This window comes from Labrus mixtus, chromosome 20 (assembly GCF_963584025.1).
Source record: "Labrus mixtus chromosome 20, fLabMix1.1, whole genome shotgun sequence".
In the NCBI taxonomy this organism is placed as follows: Eukaryota; Metazoa; Chordata; class Actinopteri; order Labriformes; family Labridae; genus Labrus; species Labrus mixtus.
Genome location: NC_083631.1, coordinates 812348 through 834988, shown reverse-complemented (window position 1 = coordinate 834988; position 22641 = coordinate 812348). Strand labels below are relative to the sequence as shown.

At 37.2% G+C, this 22641-nt stretch overlaps 2 protein-coding genes across 7 annotated transcripts in view; one reads left to right on the top strand and one right to left on the bottom strand.

The window, feature by feature from the left end:
- The window catches only part of si:dkeyp-72e1.9 (syntaxin-binding protein 4), a 57024-nt gene extending 51778 nt beyond the window's left edge, over positions 1–5246 (top strand). For 5 of the 6 annotated variants that reach the window (XM_061027245.1, XM_061027248.1, XM_061027243.1 and 2 more), the window contains 5 exons: positions 107–304; positions 1934–2050; positions 3179–3228; positions 3317–3447; positions 4357–5246. In XM_061027245.1, the coding sequence (XP_060883228.1) occupies positions 107–304; positions 1934–2050; positions 3179–3228; positions 3317–3447; positions 4357–4445 (585 nt within the window). In that variant the 3' untranslated portion in view covers positions 4446–5246. Of the gene's footprint in view, positions 1–106; positions 305–1933; positions 2051–3178; positions 3229–3316; positions 3448–3939 lie in introns of all 6 variants that reach the window. The other variant, XM_061027246.1, reaches the window with a different exon arrangement.
- rrn3 (RRN3 homolog, RNA polymerase I transcription factor) lies at positions 4983–18770 on the bottom strand. Its single transcript, XM_061027250.1, has 17 exons — positions 18292–18770; positions 18067–18123; positions 17886–17975; positions 17217–17346; positions 16939–16998; positions 16309–16372; positions 15287–15356; positions 14898–14996; positions 14364–14456; positions 10928–11051; positions 10515–10645; positions 9928–10058; positions 9412–9599; positions 9047–9155; positions 8215–8367; positions 7762–7846; positions 4983–6649 (listed from the first exon to the last, which is right to left on the bottom strand). Exons 1-17 carry the CDS (start codon positions 18385–18387, stop codon positions 6509–6511), a joined length of 1821 nt encoding a protein of 606 aa, XP_060883233.1. The 5' UTR covers positions 18388–18770; the 3' UTR covers positions 4983–6508.
- Positions 18771–22641: the final 3871 nt, after the last annotated feature.

Genomic DNA, 22641 nt, shown 5'->3' with positions numbered 1-22641 from the left:
ACAATGTGTGGAGACCTACAACACTGTGTCTAAGCTGAGCTGAGCACAAGGCAAAATGTGTTTATTTATCAGTAAAGGTGTTGAACCTAGTTGTTCCTCCATCCAGAAAGCATGTTTGACTGTTGAGGAGAACAGCCACCTGAAGAGTCGTCTGCAGGCAGCTGAGGCTGAGGCTGGACAGCACCAGCCCAGCAGTGCAGAGCAGGACTACGAGGAGGTCATCCAGCTGCTGGAGGCTGAGATCAGAGACCTGAAGAACCAACTGGCTAGCAAAAGGCAAGCACAAGGACTGGAGGCCACTAAGGTAAGTCTCAGTCAGGTATTTGTGTTCAGTGTTTTATTTTGAATAAGTTTTGAATTAGTTCCTCAGTAGTTTTTACAACATTTTTTTGAGCGGATAGTGATTTGTGGATTTTGATTTTTCATACAAAACATCTGATCAGTGTAAGAAATACATTATCAACAATACATAAAATAGCTAAATGAATACTTGCCCTGACTTATCATTGGGATAATTGAGACTTCAGTGAAGATTAAAAATGCATGGTTTGGATTTAACTTACAAGAATGCACACATTAGTTTTATCTTGTCCCATGTGAAAATCAGTATGAGTGTCTTGTTCATCAGTCTCCTGTTATTAACTTTTACACTTTATCAAAAAAAACATTTGCCCTGGTCCACTTTGTTGATCTGATGCCAGTGAGACACATTAACTTTCGATGCTACCTGGTTCACTGTACTTTCAATCTCTTCAAGCAACTAAACAAAGTTAGATTAACAACAAGAAGACTAACCACAGTTCTTAGTTTCTACAATTGATCACAATATTTGGTTATTAACCAATGTGTGGTGTGTTATGTTATGTGCTCATAACAGGTATGCGTATCATACACCATTATGAACAGCTATTGATCTCTCACCTTCAAGGGCACTGCATAAACTTGTTGAAAATGTGATGCATGGTGTGGTATCACCTGCAGACAAGAGTTAATCTACAAGAGCAGATGTGTGTAAGAAAAGCCTCTTTTTCTGGCTCACAGCCAACAATTGACTCCAAATATGAACTCTCTCCTCTGCATATGAGTTGGTGTGGGATTTAAAAAGCATTAAGCCAAGATGTTTCCTGTCATCTGTGTTCCTGCCATCCTCTGTCATGAGCTGGAGGCCCTGCAGCACCGTCAGTGTTGTGCCTGCTTTTGCTGCCAGATCCTTGTGAAGCACATTAAGCTGCACTTCCACAGCCCCCACAGACCTAGACACAGAGTTCTGCCTATGTTTTCACCACCACCATGCTTTGATGAATAAGAGGCTTTATATATGTTTCCTTTGGCTCTTGTGGTTTTTTATTTCAGGTGGTAAATACTCTGACTGACGCACAACCCCACTGTAGAAATAAGGATAGACTCTGTTTGAAATTGTTCTCCTTTGAGGAACAAAAAGAGATTTGATTGTGATTAAGTGATTGTGACATGTGATTGCTGCCAATGGCTAGATTAGTTCTTAGAAATTATCAAACGAACGTTTGGAACATTCTTCCTGTCTTTTTGTTTCCTTCATATTTATTCCCTACTTCCTTAATGCTTTCTGTATTTCCTCCTTTCTTTTCTCTAATGACAACATATTTGTTTATACACCTGTCCATTCTATTATTGCACTTTAGAATATTTGATTGTCAAGTACCTTCATTTTATTGAAAGTAATATTGTCATTTTAGACAGATTTAAATAATTTACAATGAATATTTAAAATGAATTAATTAATACTTTAATATTTAAAGTCACCCTCTCTTAACTAGTCTCGGCATGGTTTGAATTTTCTTTCATTATCGCTATTTGACAGTCTTGTTAACCTACTTCTACACAAAAATGTAAGGGCACTGTTTCAGTGCACACACATTAAATGTTGTTTGGGTGTGTGTCATGTGTTTGTCAGGAGGAGGTGTTGGAGCTGAACAGGAGGCTGACAACCATTGACTGCCAGCTAAGGAAGTCAGAGCTGAGCAGGAAACACCTAGAGATCTCCAACAAAAAACTGCTCGGCTTTGCTCAGGTAGAACTTTAACTAAAAACCTCAAATAATGATAATTTTACATGTTGACTTAAGAGATTCAAACCTAGTTTTCCTATTCTTTGATATATTTTTTTGTGCTAAAACCAAGAATGCAGGTATCAAGTATTGTGTCTGTATCAATGCATGATATATCTAGTGGCTCTGTGCCAATTTTTGTCATGAAACTGTTCAAAACATCAGCCACAGTTGCAGTCTTTTGAATTAGTCCCACACATCCACTCCTGCTGCCCCTTACTTACTTAGAGCATCATGCAACCCACTGCTGAAAATCTGCACACCCACACATACGGTAATTTCTATCTTTAAGTTGTAAGAATTAAAGATAAAAAAAAGCGATCCCTTAATTGGCTATGGATCTCTGAAGCGCCTGTATGGTTTCTAAATTAGCCTGTAGCCCAAATGCCAGTTGCTTTTTTTGGAGAAAAGTTTTGTGATTATGTGAATTGAGTAGATGCCTGTGGTGTCCGATAAAAGTAATGAATTACTAATAAGGCCTGTTGGCCTGTCTATAGATTGAATCCCATTTGATGGCATTGATCATGTCTTCTTTAACAATCTGGAGCAATCTTGTTAGAGTTCCAAATATTCCCAGTTGTTACCCACTCCTATACTGTTATGGAGCCAGGATGCCCCCTTGTGGTTGAGCTGACAACAACTGTATTTAGACCTCGACACACTTCAGAAACAGAATTGTCTTGCCAAAATACTGATGACAAAAACATCTTTAAGGAAGACGTAAATTTGACATCAAGCTGCATGTACCATTGAATCAAGTGTTCATTTATTCTTTAAAGACATAGTTCTGCAAATGAAAAATTGTGAACGTTGTTTATTCTACATGTTTCTTATCATAAACAATTGAAATTAATTCTACAAAAATAATGTCTAGTCCAAGTCCAATGCACTGGTTAGGTCAGGTTTGCAGCGGTCTAGGCATGCATTCGTTTTAAAAGCGGACCTCACCAAAAATGATCTCTGAATCCACTATAGCACCTTCTCTTTCTTTGTGCCTCTTGGTGCATTGTGTTGGTGTCATCTGTTCTGTTTAAGTTTTGTTATGAAAATGATGTTTTCACACGAGTCACACTACATTATTTTTGTCCTCAGAATGTCCACAAAGTCCTGACAACACCCAGCTTGTTTGGAGGAGAGGGCGGGTAAGAGATTGTATAATACTAAAGCTCAAGATTACACCTACAGTTCAAGTCCTGCTGTAACCACTATCCTGTACATGTGTTCTGTCAGGAGCAACAGGTCATCCCCAGGCACTGACAGTCCTGACACCCCATCACCACTTCCTGATCCTGCCTTCCAACTGGCTGTTGAGGCCAAAGAGCTGGTAGTGGGAGCTTGTACCCTCACTGCTGATGCCCAAGGTACATAGGCAACATGGAATACACTTGAACATGCTAAAAAAGAGAGATCATTTCGTTTTAGTCTGGAGACATGTTTTTCTATTGCGGATAAAAGTTCAGAATTTGGCCCAATTTGCTGGTAAGAGTAGAGAAACACAAGATTTTCTCACCTTGTGACAAGGAATATCAATAGCTGATTTTCCTGGATCAGTGTATTGGCTAATGGAGTCTTGCTGATATACTCTCCATACAAAATGAAATCTCAGGTGACGTGCTTTACACTAGGTTTGTGGTTTTACATGGATCACCAACTTCTATTTCAATAGATACACTTACGAGACAACATATCAACCAAATTTAGCTTAGCAAGTGGATTATATGGTGTGAATTTGAAATTGAGAAAGTATAAGTAGATTTCTCTTTTTAAGTTTAACTTATGTCACATGATGATGATTTAATTGTGTATCTACTAAAACCTATTTCTGTCTCACTGCGATTGACTTGTACCTTCAGTGAGTGCATCTGAGGCAGCATCAGCCCCAGGTGTCAGCCCTCACCATGTATGAGCAACAGAGAACTGGAGAGTACCTGGACAAGCAGAAGATGCTGAAGAAAAAGTTGAACCCATGGCGGACAAAACTTCAGTCAACATACAGGACATCATCCAATACCTTCTCTAAATGATGTCACTTCAACAAATTGATTTGAGTGCTTGAAAACACAACCAATGTTTTAATGCCAAAGCTAGCTCACACATGAAATGGGAGTCTTCCTTTGAACCATTCAACTGTGTCTATTGAGGAGGTTCAGCAGTGGGAAGTTTTGGACTGAGGACTTCCGACTTTTGATGATAAAATATGTGCAGAAGTCTCTAAGAAACCCAATAAATCATCCAGTCATACATCAGCTACAACTGCTTATCCCTTGCAGGATCATTAAGGAGAGGAACCAATCCCAGCAGACACTTGGGAAGAGGCAAGATAAACCCTGGACAGATCATCAATCAATCCCATGTCTGACACATAAGGACAGACAACCATTAATGCTCAAAATGAAACTTACTGGCAATATAGAATCTAAACTAATGTATGTAATTGAGGACTTGTTTCCTTGAAAAGGATAATCTAGACATGGTCAGTTTAAAGAGTCTTCCTTTGTCAGAGCACCACACTGCCATGTCTCTCCATCACACCGCTTATCTTCTGTCATAGAAGTTGTGAACTGTTGAGCAAATACAGGGAAAAAGCAAGTGTCCCTTTTGCCTATTTTGGCAACTCATCCCGTGCCCTCACTAAAAATTAAAGGCAAAATAATAGTTGGGCCGGAGCAGTGCTTGTCATCTGCCATTTCATTTCACTGCATGGTTCATGTTGATGTGTCCTACATCCAGGAGATAATTACAAGTTGCTGTAGCTCCTGCTTTATCTTGTGTTACCTTTTATTTAAATCAACAGCTGCAAATGCTTTCAAAAATACTGACACGTCCTGTATATCTGCAATATTGCATCTTTGATGTGGCCACATCTGTTTCATTTTTCTATTAAATAACTGACGACTGAATTTGATGCGGTTTATTCAAGTTGTCTAAAATTAGATTTTTCTGCTAAAGCAGTGATTTTTCACAGGTTGACAATTTCATAAATTGTGGGGCAAATATCTGGATCAGTCAGCATGCAGTCTGATAGCTCAGTTTTCCACAGAAGTAATTTTGCAGACAAAAAATACTTATGTGTTAAGTATACAGGATGACTGTCTACACTACTTCACTCTGAAAAAACAGATATATTTTGTAACAGTTTTCTGTTAAAATGCTGTAATAATTGTAAAAATTATAAATAAATAAAACATACTCTATAAGCTGTACTGGAGAAAAGATTGCATATGTGTTTCAGGAGCAAATGCAATGTAATTCTGTGCCAGAAACTGATAGCATTTGTACAAAAAATAAAAATACTCTGGCGCTCTGAAGTAATAAGACAAATAACAAAGACAGGTGTGATGGAGAGAAGCCAAAACATAATTGACTTTTAAACATAAAACTCTGACATAAGACAAGACATAACACAAACATGTTAACCATTAACAGACAGGTAAACAGTAAAGGAATAATTAGATTGGAGAAATTTTAAATACTCAAATGTCATAAGATGTATGTTGACATTTTTTCAAGTCTGTCTTGTATGAACTCACTTTACTGCCAAAAATATAACTCTCATATAAGTCCAAATCCAAATTCTTCTGTCTGTGCATACATTTCTGCCAAGGTTAAGACACAGTCTCACCAATGTCAATGTCACTTGATTGCTTAACAGAATATCGAGGCCTCATAAAGCAATCAACTGTGTTTTCACAGGGGGCATGGAAGTCAGAATTAAAACAAATAAATCAATATATAAAAAAAGCTTAACAAGCCAGGTAGCTCAAAATAAAAACAAAATAAAAAGCACTGACTTCTTCTTCTTTAACTTGTCGCTCAGTTAGTACAAAAAAAGACCACACAACAAACCCAGAAATGGCTGTAAAGTTCAGGGTCTATAACATCTTACACACTGAATGGCATAAATGGGTAAATAAACAATAGAAAGCCAGGCTATAACATGTTTATTTTGGCTGTAAAATTGGGTATTTTAATATTGTAGTCTTTGGCTTTGGACTAATTTTGAAGCCAGCCTAATGTGGAAATTCAAGAAACTCAATTTTTGATACTTGATATGTTGTCAGTCATTAACAGAAATTTGGGGCTCTCTCACAGATACAGATATCGATTATTTATTCATTAACACTGATGTTATGTATTCTGATATGAATAGAGATCAGTCCAATATCTTCTGATTTGACTGGTTTGTGAATTATTCTACTGTTTGCTGCAATTCTTTTGATTAAAGACAATCTGAATTATGAAGGGAAGATTACTGTCACATTACAGATTCCTGCCCATGTGTGGCTGCTCGCTCTGGGAGTGACCTTGATGATATCAAAAGAACATCTGTTCTTCAAAAGGTTCTGGAGTCACAGAGCAGAAAGTCTCTGTCAAACCCACAGGGATCCATTAAATAGGACAGAAGATGACGAAGCATTAAGGTCATTGGAAGGTGATTGGGGGTGAACCCATGCTGCTTGGGCAACAAAAGTTTGAGTCGTAGGAGCCTGGTGTCATTCCCACTACACCCTCTGTCTTGGGAGTCTCCCCACACAGGAAGTCATCCTCGTCCTCCCTTGAGCCCTAACATTGGAGGAACAAACACAACATCAGTTTGGTGATCAACACTACATAAACATCAAAGAAGTTCTAAATCCATGTCATAGAGTCCAGAAAAAACATAAAGCAAGACTGGATGATTAACTTTATATGCTCTCACGATATACCTATGTAGATACAGAAAGGCTTTTTATATTTTATATTACATGTTCGACCTGGGCATTCTATGTCTTCTAGTTCCATAAGAGAGGCAAATTATCCCAAAAAGATGGCCACTGCAAATTGCTTTTTACTCCATCTCAAGGTCGGGTTTGAAAGTTTTATTATCTAACTATATTCAAAAGCAAACATGTCAGTTAAGTTTTAAAGCAAAGAGCTTTGCCCTTTTGGGGGTTTTCATGTGGAGAAGAGCTCTCAATAACTTGAATAAAATTGCTGACAGGGTTTGTTTCCATCCAAAGATCCAGAATGAAATATAAGGGGAAGGGGGATGCTCTTTCAGAGTGAATGACACAGTAGCAGACAAGCGTTTGTGGTTCAACACAGAGTAACCTCTCCCCTTCTGAGCTATTGGAGTCAAGTAGACATTGTGGAACTGCAGTTTATTGAACCTAGGCATTGGCTCAATTTTTCAACACCAGAGGTTGCCGCTCTGTCTGTAGGAGGACTTTTAGACATGTGCAAATGTTGAGAGCAAGAATGATTTTAACCAAACCAGGAAGAAATGATCAAAACAAGTATATAGATTTTCTATAAACACACCCTCCGGATCAGAAAGAAATCTTTCAAAACTGGCCGGATTTGGATTTTGAGGTGTTACCAGGAAGCACTTTATTCTAATCACGCTGTCATACCGATTATAAGTGATCTTAGTGATATTAATGGCTTCGTAAACATAGCAATGGACTGGTGGAAGTTGAAAAACCAACAGACCAAACCCCCACAAAAAAGTCACCCTTGGCTTTGTGAAAATTGGATGCTACTTTTGACCACAGTTGGCATTTCATATACAAAATAAACGGAAAATAATCAACAATTAAAATAATTGTTACGTTCAGCCTAAAATATTAAAAATGTCCCAATATATGGCAGTAGGACGTTACTGAAGTACCCCATGAAGTCTTCTGTCATCTTACCTGATTGCCTGTTTGGGTGGGAGGCAGCTCCGTGTCTGCTAGTTCCTCCCAGACCTGGTACAATGGCTCAATCAGCTGACCAGACCTGTACACATAAACATCCACAGAAAGTTTCTGAGATAGTGTTTGTTGAGTTCCGTTCATGTAGTTTCAGTTAACTTGTGCAGTATTCCTAGCATCTCTGAAAGTAATTCTGTTGCTTGTCATTCCCTACTCTCTCTCTCCCTTTATTTCTGACTCTATCCACTATACTTTCTCTCTAATCAAGGCATGCAATGCAGGAAAAAAAAATTGTAGTTTGTAAAAATGTGATTTTCCCGCAACTTCTGACTCCTGCAATCTATTTTGTTTCAGCAAAAATGCAACTGTGTTATTGCAGAGAGGGAATCGAGTCACAAGCCATAGAAAAGAGTAAAGAGTTGCTATCTTGTCAAGAAGAATGAGTCTGTGTACCTCTGAAGTAGGTAGGGGTCGAAGGGGAAGAAGCTGTCCAGAGGGTTGGTGTTAGTCGTTAAACTGTCTCCCCCTGCAGAGCTGCGAACCACCGGAAGCACATTACGGTTGTTCCTCTCTATGATGGTGTAGCAGAACACCACCTGGTACTTTCTGAAAAAAAAAACACATCAACTGTCATGTATTGTTAGTGATGGCGCAGACCAAATTTATTTCTTATTATTTTGTAAATAAAACCGGAAAATCACACTTGTAGGTTTGCATATACTAAAGACATGGATTATTTTCCCTCTTGAGGGTCTGGTATGTATAAAAACCATCCTGGTCACAATTTCTTTTTAGGATTTACATTAAAATTATTATTTTTTAAAACACCATTGCATACTTAACCAGTGGTCGCAAACGTTAAAGCTTGTGAGAGATTATTAAAAATTAAGAAAGATACAGCATCAATAGTTGTAATGAACATTGCATATCAGGGTGTCGTACTACTGAAGTCCATTTACCATTTCCAAATGTCTAGAGCCAGTGTCAAAGGGGCTGCTGCAGTGGGTTTGTGTAGGGACTTGGGGTGGGAACCAAAAGGGTTGCTTGTTCAATTGCTGAAAATGGACTCAGCCCGAAGTGCCCTTGAGTAAGGCACAGAACACCCCCAACTGCTCAGGCACTCTTTCACGTGCATCCCTTCACTCAGACATCTCTCCATCAGTGCATGTCCATAGTATCCTGTTTGTGCATGTGTGTGTATTTATGCCTAGGTGTGTGTAGCATGTCTCAACAACAGAGTTAAATAATTGAACTGAACTAAAGAAATTTGAAATAGGGGGTGTACCTTGTAATGGCTGCAAACATGCTAGTAACTGAAGGCAGGCAGACTTTGAGTGGGTTCAGCTGACACATCACCACCCGCTCCAGATTCAGGCTCTGCAAGTACTCCAGACCTGACAAACCCAGAAGAAAGACAGTATGCCTCTAGTAGCTTATAATTGTTATAATGCTATTATTACTGCTGTCATGTCATCAGATGTTTTGGATAAACATTTAGAAATTTGGAAACAGCAACAAAGGAAAGGAACAATACCTAAAATAGTATACACAAAATTCAAGATTCAAATGTATCCACTCTCTACAGAGTAATGTTTGAATAGCATGTGATGCTGGGATAAGTGTATGTTAGTACTCTTCAGAGCTTCTTACCTTTCTTCATGTTTCCCTCCAGAATGGCTCTATGTCTAAAGATGAGTGTATAGAAGACGGCCTGACAGGCAGTATAGAAGGGCCCGTGCAGACCAATATCACAGCAGGCCTGTTTTCCATTGCTGTCCTGGCTGTCAATGTATTGATGGATCCAGGAGAGCAGCAGGTCCAGACATGCCTTCACAGTTCTGAAGGAGGGAGAAGAACAGTGAATTGGAGTAACAGCATGACAAACATGGTCCCAAAAAAAGTACTATTTTGGCTCTGTGGTCAGAATAAGTATGATTTGACACTTGCAGTCTGTAAATACAATATTCAAAATGATCTATCCTGCAGAGTTAATTAAATTAAAACCAGCAATTTAGTTATGATCTGGCCAGTGGTCACTATGTGACTTGTGCGGTCGGCGCATGCGCACTCTCTTGAGGTGTGTCAGCAGTGATGACTGAAAACATTTTTTCCTTTACCGGTCATACTTTTTTAGGGGGGGGCAGGAAAATTAAAAATAACACTTACAGCACAGGAATAAACTTGGCTCGAGCCAAGAAGCTCCCCATGTATCCAGCAGCAGCCTGGCGGAGGACAGCAGGCTGAGACGGGCTCTGCAAGATTTTCCAAAGATGATCCAAGAATGCCTCGGCCAAGGCCTGTATAATAGAAAATGCAAGAAATATGGAACTCCAGAAACTCTGTTCTTATATGGTGTACATTCATCAAAGTATAGAAGAACACTCATGGAACCAAAATCATAAACTATCAATTTTTCCCTTAAAGCTAATGATAGTTTCTCAAAACAGAGCAACTTTTATATCAGCACCATATAAAGTTGTTCATATCACATTGTTCAGCGCATAGTATCAATTCACACGTTCAACATTAAAATGAAATTGGAGTTTTGTCTCTTAGCTCAACTTTGGTCTCCCCCAACTTCTAAAAAAGGTCTGGCTCTTGAAATGCTCTATTGAGTTAACCATCTTATTTATGTCTGTTGCCCGACCTACCTCCAAGAAACTGATCATAAGTGTGACTACTGATGGAAACACTAAATGTTACATTCCATTTTAATTAGACAAACACTGAAGCACAGAGTAAGAAGTACTAACCAGTCTGAAGCTGCACAGGTAAAATAGTGTGTACTGGACATGACAGGAAGCATGTGTTGGCAGAATGACCTTGTCAAACACACTCAACAAATCTTTGTACAGCTCCTTAGTACTTTCCACAACAAAAGAGCCTGAGAAAGAAAACACAAAGGAGAGACCATGATAACATATTATACATTGTATATAACATATATACCAGATTCAGATTGCAAAAGCTGTTAAGCACACAAAGTCCACCCTATTTATTGTTTGGTTCAATAATATTATTATAATATAATATTCTTTATATATATAATACTATTTCTAATATTTTACTTAATCTTGTCCTCCCTTTCTTTTAAGAGACCTTCAGACCTGTTTTAGAAATGTAAGCTCAGCTCTGTTTCTTATTGTAACAGCAGTTATTCAGCTACCATTGACATTGCAGATGTCTTTGATATAAGCCAACAGAACTGCCATAAGACTGTCCAGCCTCTCAGCCACTGGATGGGCCATCACAGCTGTCCTCGAGGGGGGATCTTCCGACACATCCTCATCCTGGCAGACAAACAGGAAAAAAAGACCTTAAACATTCATAATTTCAGGTGATATTATAATGATTTATATTAGTATCCTGGAGACTTACCCTTATCCTAGACTCTATAAAGAATACATATAGGTACGCATACTGGTCTAAATGTGATCATAAATCCCATTGCCTACTGCGTGATTTATTTTCCTTAATTTCTTTTAACCCATGTCTCCATATAAAAGCTGATAAAAGTCACAGAATTCAACTCTCTAGTCCAACTTCATTCTTGTATCTCAATTTGCTAAGTCAAAGTTGTTACAGGGATCTGCAGAGGGAATGGGATGCCTCTGCCTAAGTATCCTTAATCAATTACCCGGATATCCACTACCTGCCTAAACATTGCCTAACCTTTAACCAAGTCTTCGAAATAAAATGTACAGGTGAGGACTTCCATTTGCAACCCATTTAATCTGACTAATATTTTGCATTAGGCAGTGTGAAATTACTTTGTATTAGGCAGATTAATGGTTTAATAAGACTGTAATAAAAATGACAACACACCTTTCCAAAATGATGTGTAGTTTTTAAAATTCTCATTTTTTGTTTTTACTGTTAGCTAATAATTATTAACTTTGTTGTAGACACATACAAATACAATTCATTTTATATTGTTAGGCACTTTGAAGACTTTCAAAAGTCTCTGTAATTTACTGCCATGCAATTTATCATTTACAGCTACAAAATTGTCAAACTGGATATAAGCTATATTCATTCAAAGGAGCAAGTAATTCCAGCTTAACAACAGTTGTAAAGCTGCCACTCAACTTCTTTGAATGTTTGCACTTAAGATTGTTTTGGATAGTTCATTATTTGAAGATTTCAGCTCCTTTTAAACATTCAAATTCAACTAGCATTTCATGCATATTATTTTCACCAACTCCATTTCATCCTGACGAACACAAGGGGAAATCTTTCAATAACCAGTTCTTATGTATTCTTCCTTTCTTTGATACATTTATTCGTCACAGTTTTTTGCTTTAGGGATTAGTTGATTCTTTTAGGACAAAGCCATGAACAGTGAAGGTTGTTTTCTTTTTTTAGTGCAATTTAAAAATGTATTCTTTAGCAAGAGAGCTATTCTTTAAACAAGAATCTACAAAATATATTTGTAATGACAGAGCATGGGGAAGGGAGAGAAAAGTGTCTGAATTGTTTATCGTTTGACAGGTACGTATTATCGATTTCTACAGAAAACAATTTAGTGTTAAATAATTTAGTTGGACTTTTTGAAAGAACATATGGGTGCTTTACTTTTAAGTACTTTTGTAAAATAATTGTAGAGTATATAGAGTTGTTACAGAGCATCTTGATCCATGTCAGCTTGATCCATGATAAGTGTGGTTAGTAAACAGATTTAACTTTAACTTAAAATAGATTTCTTTCTGTTAAGAGTTAAGTTGAAGCAGATCTGCACAATTTTGCCGAGTTTGTTTTGAATTTACTAAGTGATATTACAATGTTTTATTGAGGAAAACGTGACCTCATGACCTTGACAACAGATTCTAAATGACAGGGAAAAAAACATTTTTGTCAATGCAGACAACAAAAAGCAACACACTTTGATAAAACACTGAAAATGTACATAATTTACATAGGACATAATAAGTGATGTGAAAAGGAGTTCTGGATCATGCCCAACACCAAGATATTTAAAATACTCAACTTTATGAAGAGGAGTGCCATCTTTATAAGAGATTACAGTGGGCTGGAATATACATATGCATTTTTTATGGTTCCAAATGTCATTATATAGAATGCTTTTTAATTGAGAAGTAGATTTTTGGATGAAAGAAAATTTTGTTTTTCCATAAATTTGTAGTTTTTTGGTACTTAAAAATACTTAAAAACCCTTACAAATTTACATTTTAAGAAAAAAAATCAATATTATAGGGAAGAGCACAACTACATTAACTTAAAAAAACTAGCTTTTTCTTGATTTTTGATTGTTTTTTTTGTCAAGCCATCTACTTGATACTTCCCCGTGATGCAACTCAAGTTGGTAACCCTGGCTAATTATTTATCATTTATTAATAACCCATTTCAAACTAAAACAAACTCTCTGGCAACAAATGTATTGTCTCCAAAAAAAGACAGATTTGACCTAAGAATGGTTCATTCGGGAAGAGAATTTCCCTTCTGCCATAGCATTGGCAACAATATTGTCTAAAGAAAACCTAGGGAAATCTCAAGAAGAAAATAAATCCAATTAAAAGACTAATCCTACCTCCTTTTAACAGTTAACATAAACAATAGTACGGACATTCAAATGTATAGAAATAGTAGGTCATAAAATAACAACCACAGTATGTTTGAGTTATAATTGAATATCACATTTAAGAGACGGATCATTTCATATGGAGGGTAAGCCTTATGATGGGGCAGTTAGTACCATGTTAAAATATGTTATGGACTGCCTATTAAGTACTTTTTTTTACCAAGTTTCATGTAACTAAATTTAACAGACGAGTTAGTTAAGCTATTGTAACACCTTGTGGGCTTTCAATTGTCTTTAAAAGCTTTCACTTGATATTGCCTAATTAACACTCAAAATGTACTGCACTATTACCAAATACAATTGGCCATGACCCTTCTTTGTATTCACGAATTGATGGACATTCCAACTGAACCACAGTGGAGACATGATTCCCTTTACAGTTATGCATAGTTATGAGGCTATGATATAAACGTGCAAATCCTGAGGTTTTCTGACATTACATTCTTCACACTTTTCACAGATGATAAAGCACTGATGATACAATTCTAAAAGGAAATTACACTTCTTCTAGTTTTAGTAATGTTGTCAAAAGCATTAGTGAAATTGGATTGAATTTTTAAATATATCAGAAAATGATTTGCATAGAAATGACTATAGGTTACTGATTGCGTTTGCTGAATGTTCTTAATACAATTTAAAATATTTGATTTGTGAAGATCTATAAACAATTCAAACCTAGACCTTTTCATTTATTGATGTCTATCAACTTCGATATTTAAAAAAAATATTGATGTCTTCCATAATGAACATAAGAGAGACAATGACTAATTTTCATCCAAGGATCACAATGTGAAAATATTTTTTACACCATATGTTCATGAGTCATTAGCAAAAACTTAAAATGTGTACATACTACATACTGTATCATTTGTAAAATGCTAGCCCTTAATCTTCATGTGATAAATCTAAATTCTGAAAGATTCTAGCCCTTTATAACTGAGTTTTACTAATTTAAAAATGAACTCAAACCCAGATAAATCAGCAAACCATTTCAAGTTCTTACCATGTCAAATAGTCCTTCCTCAGTCAGTCCCTCTGCCTGCTGCTGCACTGCATTTTCTTCTGCTTCATCAATGTCTGACCTGGATGCACTCACCTAAAACATACAACAGTTACAGACAGTAAGATACTCACAAACTGCACTATTTTCCAGTGAATTATATTGTGAATTATTTACTAATGTTACTCTGAGACAGTATATGACTTTTCTTAACAATGAAATGACATATAAAACCAATGTGCAGTAACTACTTAGATTAAAAAACAATAATTCAAATTTAGACAGGAATAACAGGAAACATTTTCAATCTGGTAAATGCTTCTTACTTTGCTACCAATAAAAAATAAAGTAAATCAAGTTCTGTGACAATATCACCACAAACCAACATGGATCTTGAAATAAATAATTGCAAAGAGCAACTTTCAACGGTTCATTTCAAATCTAAATAGAAAACACTGTTTTTTTTCATCCTTTTAAATTCAGTTGTCGTGTGTGGAATCTGAGTCTGAGTGGAATAATGTGAGCTCAAACACTTACATCTAGTTTAAGCATTTTGCCAATGATCACTTCCAGTACTTCTCGTCTAATTGATGGTATATAAATGGTAACCCTCAAGAGGTTGTGAACATAACACTCCTGTGGAGACAAAAAAACAATCAAAAGAAAAAACCAGACTGTGTTAATGATGTCAATCGGAAATTAATATTTCATTTGTTTTCCAGGCCCAAGTATTTCTGACAGATGTTTGATAGAATTCTGGATGATTGTTCACTACACACACACAATTAAAAAAAAAAAATACAGAGCTGCTGTATCTATAATATACCCAGGTCACCTGTCAAATATCAAGTGGTGCAACAATAACAACTCTCAAGTCAAGTTGAGCTGTTCTGTATAAGTTGAAGCATAATTCAGTTGTTTCTTACCAGCGTTCTGGATGATTTCTGTATAAAAGGAAAGTTGTCTTGTAAAATGGGCATCAGAAAGCGACTTGTGCTGAAAAAGATAGAAATTGGTACAATGCAATGCAATTGGATTTTTTGATAATAAAATAAAAGTTCAAGACAGGATTATAACAAATGTTAGTACATCTTTGTAGAAGTTCTAAGTTCTTTTCCTCCTTGTCTCTTGTCTAGCTTTGTAACAATGTATATTTCTAAGGTTATCCTTAAAGAAAGACAATTCCTTTAGACCACATTGGGTTCATTATTTCCCACAATTTCCCAGTCTGGGATCAATAAAGTAATTCTATTCTATTCTATTAACTAGACCTGTCAAAGTTATCAGGAGTCTCCATAATATCTCCATATAATTTGTTTCTAATTACTAGTATATTTATTATAACCGCCTACTTAATAGATAGCTTGGCTGATTGTACTACATTTGGATTTTGGAATTTGGGAAATATTTAAAGTCAGTAAAATAGAAAGTAGGGAAATACAAAAAGAATAAAAGATGCTATGTATCTGCTTTTGGTTTGTGTAGTGATGCTATACAAAGACAGCAGCAGTCCAGCATTGCAGTCTATTATAATTTAAAGGCATGCTTTCTTTTTTCAAACAATATTTCTAGAAATAAGATTTTACAATTTATGTCGCGGGAAAGAAACCCTTAACCACTACCCACCCCCCCAAAATGCCTTTTGCAGTTAGCAAACGTCTATAACCCAGCCTCATTTGCACCTGCATATGGAACAGGCCAGCATGCATATAACAGATACAGAGTTATTAAATTATGCATTATTATTTAACAATTTAATGTATTAAAATAGAAAACGCATCCTTGTTCAAGAAAATCTTTTTTTGATCTACACAATTTTATCACATTTGTTAAATTTAATGAAATTGATATTTCTTTCACCTAATGAAGTGTGAAATCCAATCTTAACTTTTGATGGCTGAAAACAATAAAAACCAAGACAAGAAGGCAAAAAATGGCAGGGACTTACGATGGCACGAATCTGATGATTAGCTGCAACGCCTGGTGACACTGATCGAAGTTTCTTGGGAGGTCTTAAAACATCAAAGGGGCAGTTGAGTTAATTCATTTGTATTCTTACATATAGAATCAGAATGGTAAATGTTCAATGGACTTGAGCTTGTATAGCCCTTTTCCAGTCTGACTATTCAAACCTACCCGTTCACACACTGATGGCAGAAGCTGCTAAGTCAAGTATCCATCAGTATGGTAACTAATCCCATTCATAAACCGCTGACAAAGCAACGGGAGCAACTTGGGGTTAAGTGTCTTGCCCAAAGACACATCGGAAATGTGTCTGCAGGAGTTGGGGATTGAACCCTCGACCTTCCGATTGAGAGACAACCGACTCTACAACAGCCAGCTAAAAAGGTAAACTGATATCTCACACTGGCCCTTCTTCGCCTTCACACTTACTGTACCTCTTGACCTCCCCTAATTGCAAAAAACAATGACAAAAGCCCTGATCAGATATAGAACATCTCATAGCTCTGATCATTAAAACAACCCAGGCCCTTTGCTGCATAACATCCCTCACTCTCTTTGGCCTTTCTGTGACATGCTTTAAAAAAAAAAAAGGAATTAGAGGAATGACACCTACTTTCATCTTCATCATCTGAATCAGAGATATCGATGCCTCCTTCACAGATTGTCACTCGCTCTGGAAACAAACGCACGCACCATATTATTTTTCTTTGCATCACAACATGTTGGGATACGATAAAAAAAATGTTTTTATTTAAAATCACACCATATATTTAACATAAAATAAATAAATACAGTCAACAAACTATTTCTGTTAAGATAGTCAATATTACTTTAATAAATTCACATTTTTAGTATATGAGTTTATCATGCAAGCAGTCAAGGGGAACCTACTTGGTATAAAGTGGGAGATCACCATTTTGAGACAGGCACACAGGTATACAGTCTGTGCCGAAACCAGGTTACTTAGGAAGGCCATGTACTCCTCCACTACAGCCTGGCTACGGCCTACCCAAGGAAGCCTCTAAAAACAAAAAAGCGTTTCAGTTTTCTAACAGAGGCCTATTATTTACTTAAAATATTTAGGAAGATACTGAAATACTGAAAATAATCATGTTGGTAATTTACTTTTCTTACAATGCTTCACAAAGATGAAGTGACTGTTAATCTTTCAGAATATTGCACAGTCTATCATCTTTCGCTCTATCCTATAAACTTATTGTGTATGCGTTTTCTAACTTTATGATATCAATATAAATAAAGCATTACAAACATTTCTAAAGAAAATAACAACTTCCCAGAACCAAGGGCAATGTGTGAAAATTCTTGTTTTTGCCAACAAACAGTCCAAAACATGAAGATATCAAATGCACAATCATGTACAAAAAACTCCAACAGTTGGTACTAGAAAACGTTTAGCGTTTTCCATTGAATAACAAATGTATGATTAATTGTTACAATAAAAAAAATATCCCCTCAGCTTGGTACAGGTCCCTACCATTCTTAGTTCACAATAAGCTATGAAGAGCTACAATGTCCTTCCTGTTGTCTTTTCAACCTCACCAAAATTGTGTAGATGAGCTGTTCATGTTCTTTGGTTAGCTGGGTCACACAACTACGAAACTCTTGTAGCCAGTTGATGATTTGAGCATCCTGTCAGAGGAGAAAGCTCATTGTGGAACAAACATGTGACATACAGATTTCAGGTTACCTTCGGACACACTGATGCTTTACTGTAGCCTACCTTTATCTCGGGATCCGCCAGCTGGTGTTTTAGCAGCTCATAGTCAATTTTGTCTCCCTTGAAACAATAAGATGAATAGTAATGATTATGTTGCAATGCGCTGCCACCAATTTAATGTCTCTTGTTATCTAGTTAAACTAAAAGCAGAAAGAAATGTCGTTTTGATAGTTGTACTGCAGTGTGTAGTGCTTCGATAACTTTAACAAAGTGGGAACTGGAACGTACCTGTTTTTGTTTAGCTAGAGTTTCCGCAACACTCCCTCCAAACCTTACAGTCTTAACAGGAGGGGTGTTCAAAAAGTCCCGATCATCTGTCTCCATACTCCACACTTCTTGTGGAAGTTAGCACTTGTTTTTAAACGCTATATTTTACGCTCACGTTCAGTTCAAGCTCTCATTTGTGTTCGGTGTGGTCAATTTGCAGTCAAATGGTTAACGCTGACGGTATGGTAAAGATTTCTGTTAACTGATGAGAACGTTTTCTTAAAGGAATATCCGACGAGTCCGTAGCTCATAGACATGTGTGAGATCGTTTTTGTTAAAGGAAGGTTTTGTTTTCACGGAAGTGCATACGAGATACCGGTACCACACTTTAAGTCTTCCCATATACCCGATATTTTATTGCGTTCCGGTTGGCTTTCGACGCACATGCAAGGTTCAGTATATGTGGTCTATAATTCACATAAGCCCCTTTTTTGGAACTAATCCTACTCCCGAACACGGGGCGAGCCGTTTTCTGCCCAAACCACAAAAACAAAACTGACCATTGTGTTATGCAATATCTGTTAACTAAGCAAATCATAATTTCTTACTTGGAATTCAAACGAGGTGTGTTGAATGCAGTATTCCCTCTCTGCCTCATTTGTTTGCTGCAAACTACGAAGAGATCAAACGACCATATTAATATTAGAACATTTCTAGAATATTTAGTATGTACAAAAAGTACCAGGTAGTTATTTTATTTAAACTGACTTATCATTGAACAGTTTATTATTTAACCCAAACTTTGATCTTCTCCAAATATTTTGATCCCCCTACCTATACAAACGTTGTTATTCCTTATTCAACATTAAAATGTGTTGCCTGGACTTTGTAATGAAAAGAAGTGCTGTAGGCTGATAGTGATGAAGTTGGGCACAGCCACAGTCAAAGGAAATAGCATTGTAATAGAGCGACTGGTTCCAAAGGTTAATCGCTGAGGCAGGTATCAGGTTAGGTGGGACAAAGGAATTAAAGGCACCAGCACCTTTTTTCACAGCATACTGTGTGTAGTTTATTTATTACATTAAACAAAACAAAAACAAATATATATATATATGTACAGTACAGACCAAAAGTTTGGACACACCTTCTCATTCAATGAGTGTCCTTTCTTTTCATGACTATGAAAATTGTAGATTCACACTGAAGGCATCAAAACTATGAATTAACACATGTGGAAATATATACTTAACAAAAAAGTGTAAAACAACTGAAAATACACCTTATATTCTAGTTTCTTCAAAGTAGCCACCTTTTGCTCTGATTACTGCTTTGCACACACTCTGCATTCTCTTGATGAGCTTCAAGAGGTAGTCACCTGAAATGGTTTTCACTTCACAGGTGTGCCCTGTCAGGTTCAATAAGTGGGATTTCTTGCCTTATAAATGGGGTTGGGACCATCAGTTGTGTTGTGCAGAAGTCAGGTGGATACACAGCTGATAGTCCCACTGAATAGACTGTTAGAATTTGTATTATGGCAAGAAAAAAGCAGCTAAGTAAAGAAAAACGAGTGGCCATCATTACTTTAAGAAATGAAGGTCAGTCAGTCCGAAAAATTGGGGAAACTTTGAAAGTGTCCCCAAGTGCAGTCGCAAAAACCATCAAACGCTACAAAGAAACTGGCTCACATGAGGACCGCCCCAGGAAAGGAAGACCAAGAGTCACCTCTGCTGCGGAGGATAAGTTCATCCGAGTCACCAGCCTCAGAAATCGCAGGTTAACAGCAGCTCAGATTAGAGACCAGGTCAATGCCACACAGAGTTCTAGCAGCAGACACATCTCTAGAACAACTGTTAAGAGGAGACTGTGAATCAGGCCTTCATGGTAGAATAGCTGCTAGGAAACCACTGCTAAGGACAGGCAACAAGCAGAAGAGACTTGTTTGGGCTAAAGAACACAAGGAATGGACATTAGACCAGTGGAAATCTGTGCTTTGGTCTGATGAGTCCAAATTTGAGATCTTTGGTTCCAACCACCGTGTCTTTGTGCGACGCAGAAAAGGTGAACGGATGGACTCTACATGCCTGGTTCCCACCGTGAAGCATGGAGGAGGAGGTGTGATGGTTTGGGGGTGCTTTGCTGGTGACACTGTTGGGGATTTATTCAAAATTGAAGGCATACTGAACCAGCATGGCTACCACAGCATCTTGCAGCGGCATGCTATTCCATCCGGTTTGCGTTTAGTTGGACCATCATTTATTTTTCAACAGGACAATGACCCCAAACACACCTCCAGGCTGTGTAAGGGCTATTTGACCAAGAAGGAGAGTGATGGGGTGCTGCGCCAGATGACCTGGCCTCCACAGTCACCGGACCTGAACCCAATCGAGATGGTTTGGGGTGAGCTGGACCGCAGAGTGAAGGCAAAAGGGCCAACAAGTGCTAAGCATCTCTGGGAACTCCTTCAAGACTGTTGGAAGACCATTTCAGGTGACTACCTCTTGAAGCTCATCAAGAGAATGCCAAGAGTGTGCAAAGCAGTAATCAAAGCAAAAGGTGGCTACTTTGAAGAACCTAGAATATAAGACATATTTTCAGTTGTTTCACACTTTTTTGTTAAGTATATAATTCCACATGTGTTAATTCATAGTTTTGATGCCTTCAGTGTGAATCTACAATTTTCATAGTCGTGAAAATTAAGACAACTCTTTGAATGAGAAGGTGTGTCCAAACTTTTGGTCTGTACTGTATGTATATATATACATAGCCTAGCCAATAGGCTAGGAAATCAATGCATCTTTAAATTTCTCATTTTACTTTAGACAGCTCAGCTGACGAGTCACAAGAAATATCGACTTTATCAAATCAAACATTTCACTTTTTGACCGTTCCTTAGAGCTGTTTAAATTTGAGGGTTTTTTTTTTAACCCTAATGCGTTTCTTTTTTCCGTGGTTAATGTCGCAAACCTGGGATCTACCAGAAGTTCCTTACTTTTTTCAAAATAAAAGAAGAGTTGAATTCAAACAGCAAGTGAATTATTCTCAGCTTCATACAGTACACATTTTCAGTATAAAAGCCTAACAATTTGTATTTATTTTTAAATGTGAAACAATGGAATTTCAAAACATGCTAATTCGAAATGCGATAAATCGAGATGACTACTGCAATTTAAACGCACATTATGTAAATTCCGTCGCCAGGGGGCTCTCTATCAAAAACAATAACAAAAAGATGACGTTGAGACTGGCAGAGAATCATACTGCCCTACAAAGGCAGAAGACCTTAACTCGCCAGAGTGTAGAACTGAGAAAAATGACTTTAAAGTCTTTTTGTTGTCCAGCCAAATGAGTTGCAGGCAGAATGTTGGAAATGTGGCAGTTCTTTGTCTTTTTAATCAGGTTATTAATGTACATAAAAATCTTAATCTTAAACATGACCTTTGACCCTTATTTGGAAGTTAAGGTACTCTGCCGTTGCATTGCCTGTACAATAATAAGGCGTCATGCCAAGGCAAAAGGCAGTAACTTCCATTTGTTAGCTCCCTTGGTTGCTGATCACTATATTAAATCAGTATATGATAAATAATGATAACATATACATGAAATCTAGTGATCATGGCACAATTAAGTGCTTGATGACAGATATTAAAACTGCAGTAAAACAGTAACTTCACTTTGATCTGCAGTAAAACAAAGGCAGAAGACCTTAACTCAGTTTGAGCATTCCGGAATGCTGCAGTACAAAGACCCTTATGAGTGAAGTTACTGGACTCTGTCTTGGTTTCTCCAGGGCTTTTGGAAGTTAAGGCAAATACAACCTACTATTTTCTCAAAAGAACAGCACAATTGACTCAAGATATTTGTCCACATGATAAAGCACATCTGTAATGTTCCAAAAATGACAAAAACTCATTTTCGAAAAAATTGAAGTTACTGCCTTTTGCCTTTGTAGGGCAGCATAGTAGTTCTCTGTCCTACCGCTACTCCCCCCATGTAAATGAACTCCAACTACACCATAGTCAAGATAGATAGATAGATAGGTACTTTATTGATCCCGAGGGAAATTAAAATTTCAAAATTCAAAGATGAACGGGCGAAACAGACCGGAGGAAGAGAATATACATCGATGATTATACAGACAAGCTAATGTATCAAAGTGTAATTAACATTATGTTTTAATACAGCAGTACATACAGCAATAGTACGGCAGCTTTCAGTTGCAGTTACCGCTTCCTTATGCAGCGGTCTTTGACAAAACATCTGGTGTTTCCTTGGCAACAATAAACACTTTGTGTCTGTCATGGCAGCCCTATCATGGTGGCTGCCACGACAAGACAGATCCCGTTACACCTTAAAATGAAAGATTTCTCTAGC

Bases quoted from the DNA above. Each gene is read 5' to 3' on its own strand.
- rrn3 (XM_061027250.1), bottom strand. From the start codon at position 18,387: ATGGAGACAGATGATCGGGACTTTTTGAACACCCCTCCTGTTAAGACT. The intron at 16,999-17,216 runs GTAGGTTCCCCT...GTTTGTTTCCAG, and splicing joins GATCTCCCACTTTATACCAA to AGCGAGTGACAATCTGTGAA. The intron at 16,373-16,938 runs GTAGGTGTCATT...TGATGTTTTAAG, and splicing joins TTCAGATGATGAAGATGAAA to ACCTCCCAAGAAACTTCGAT.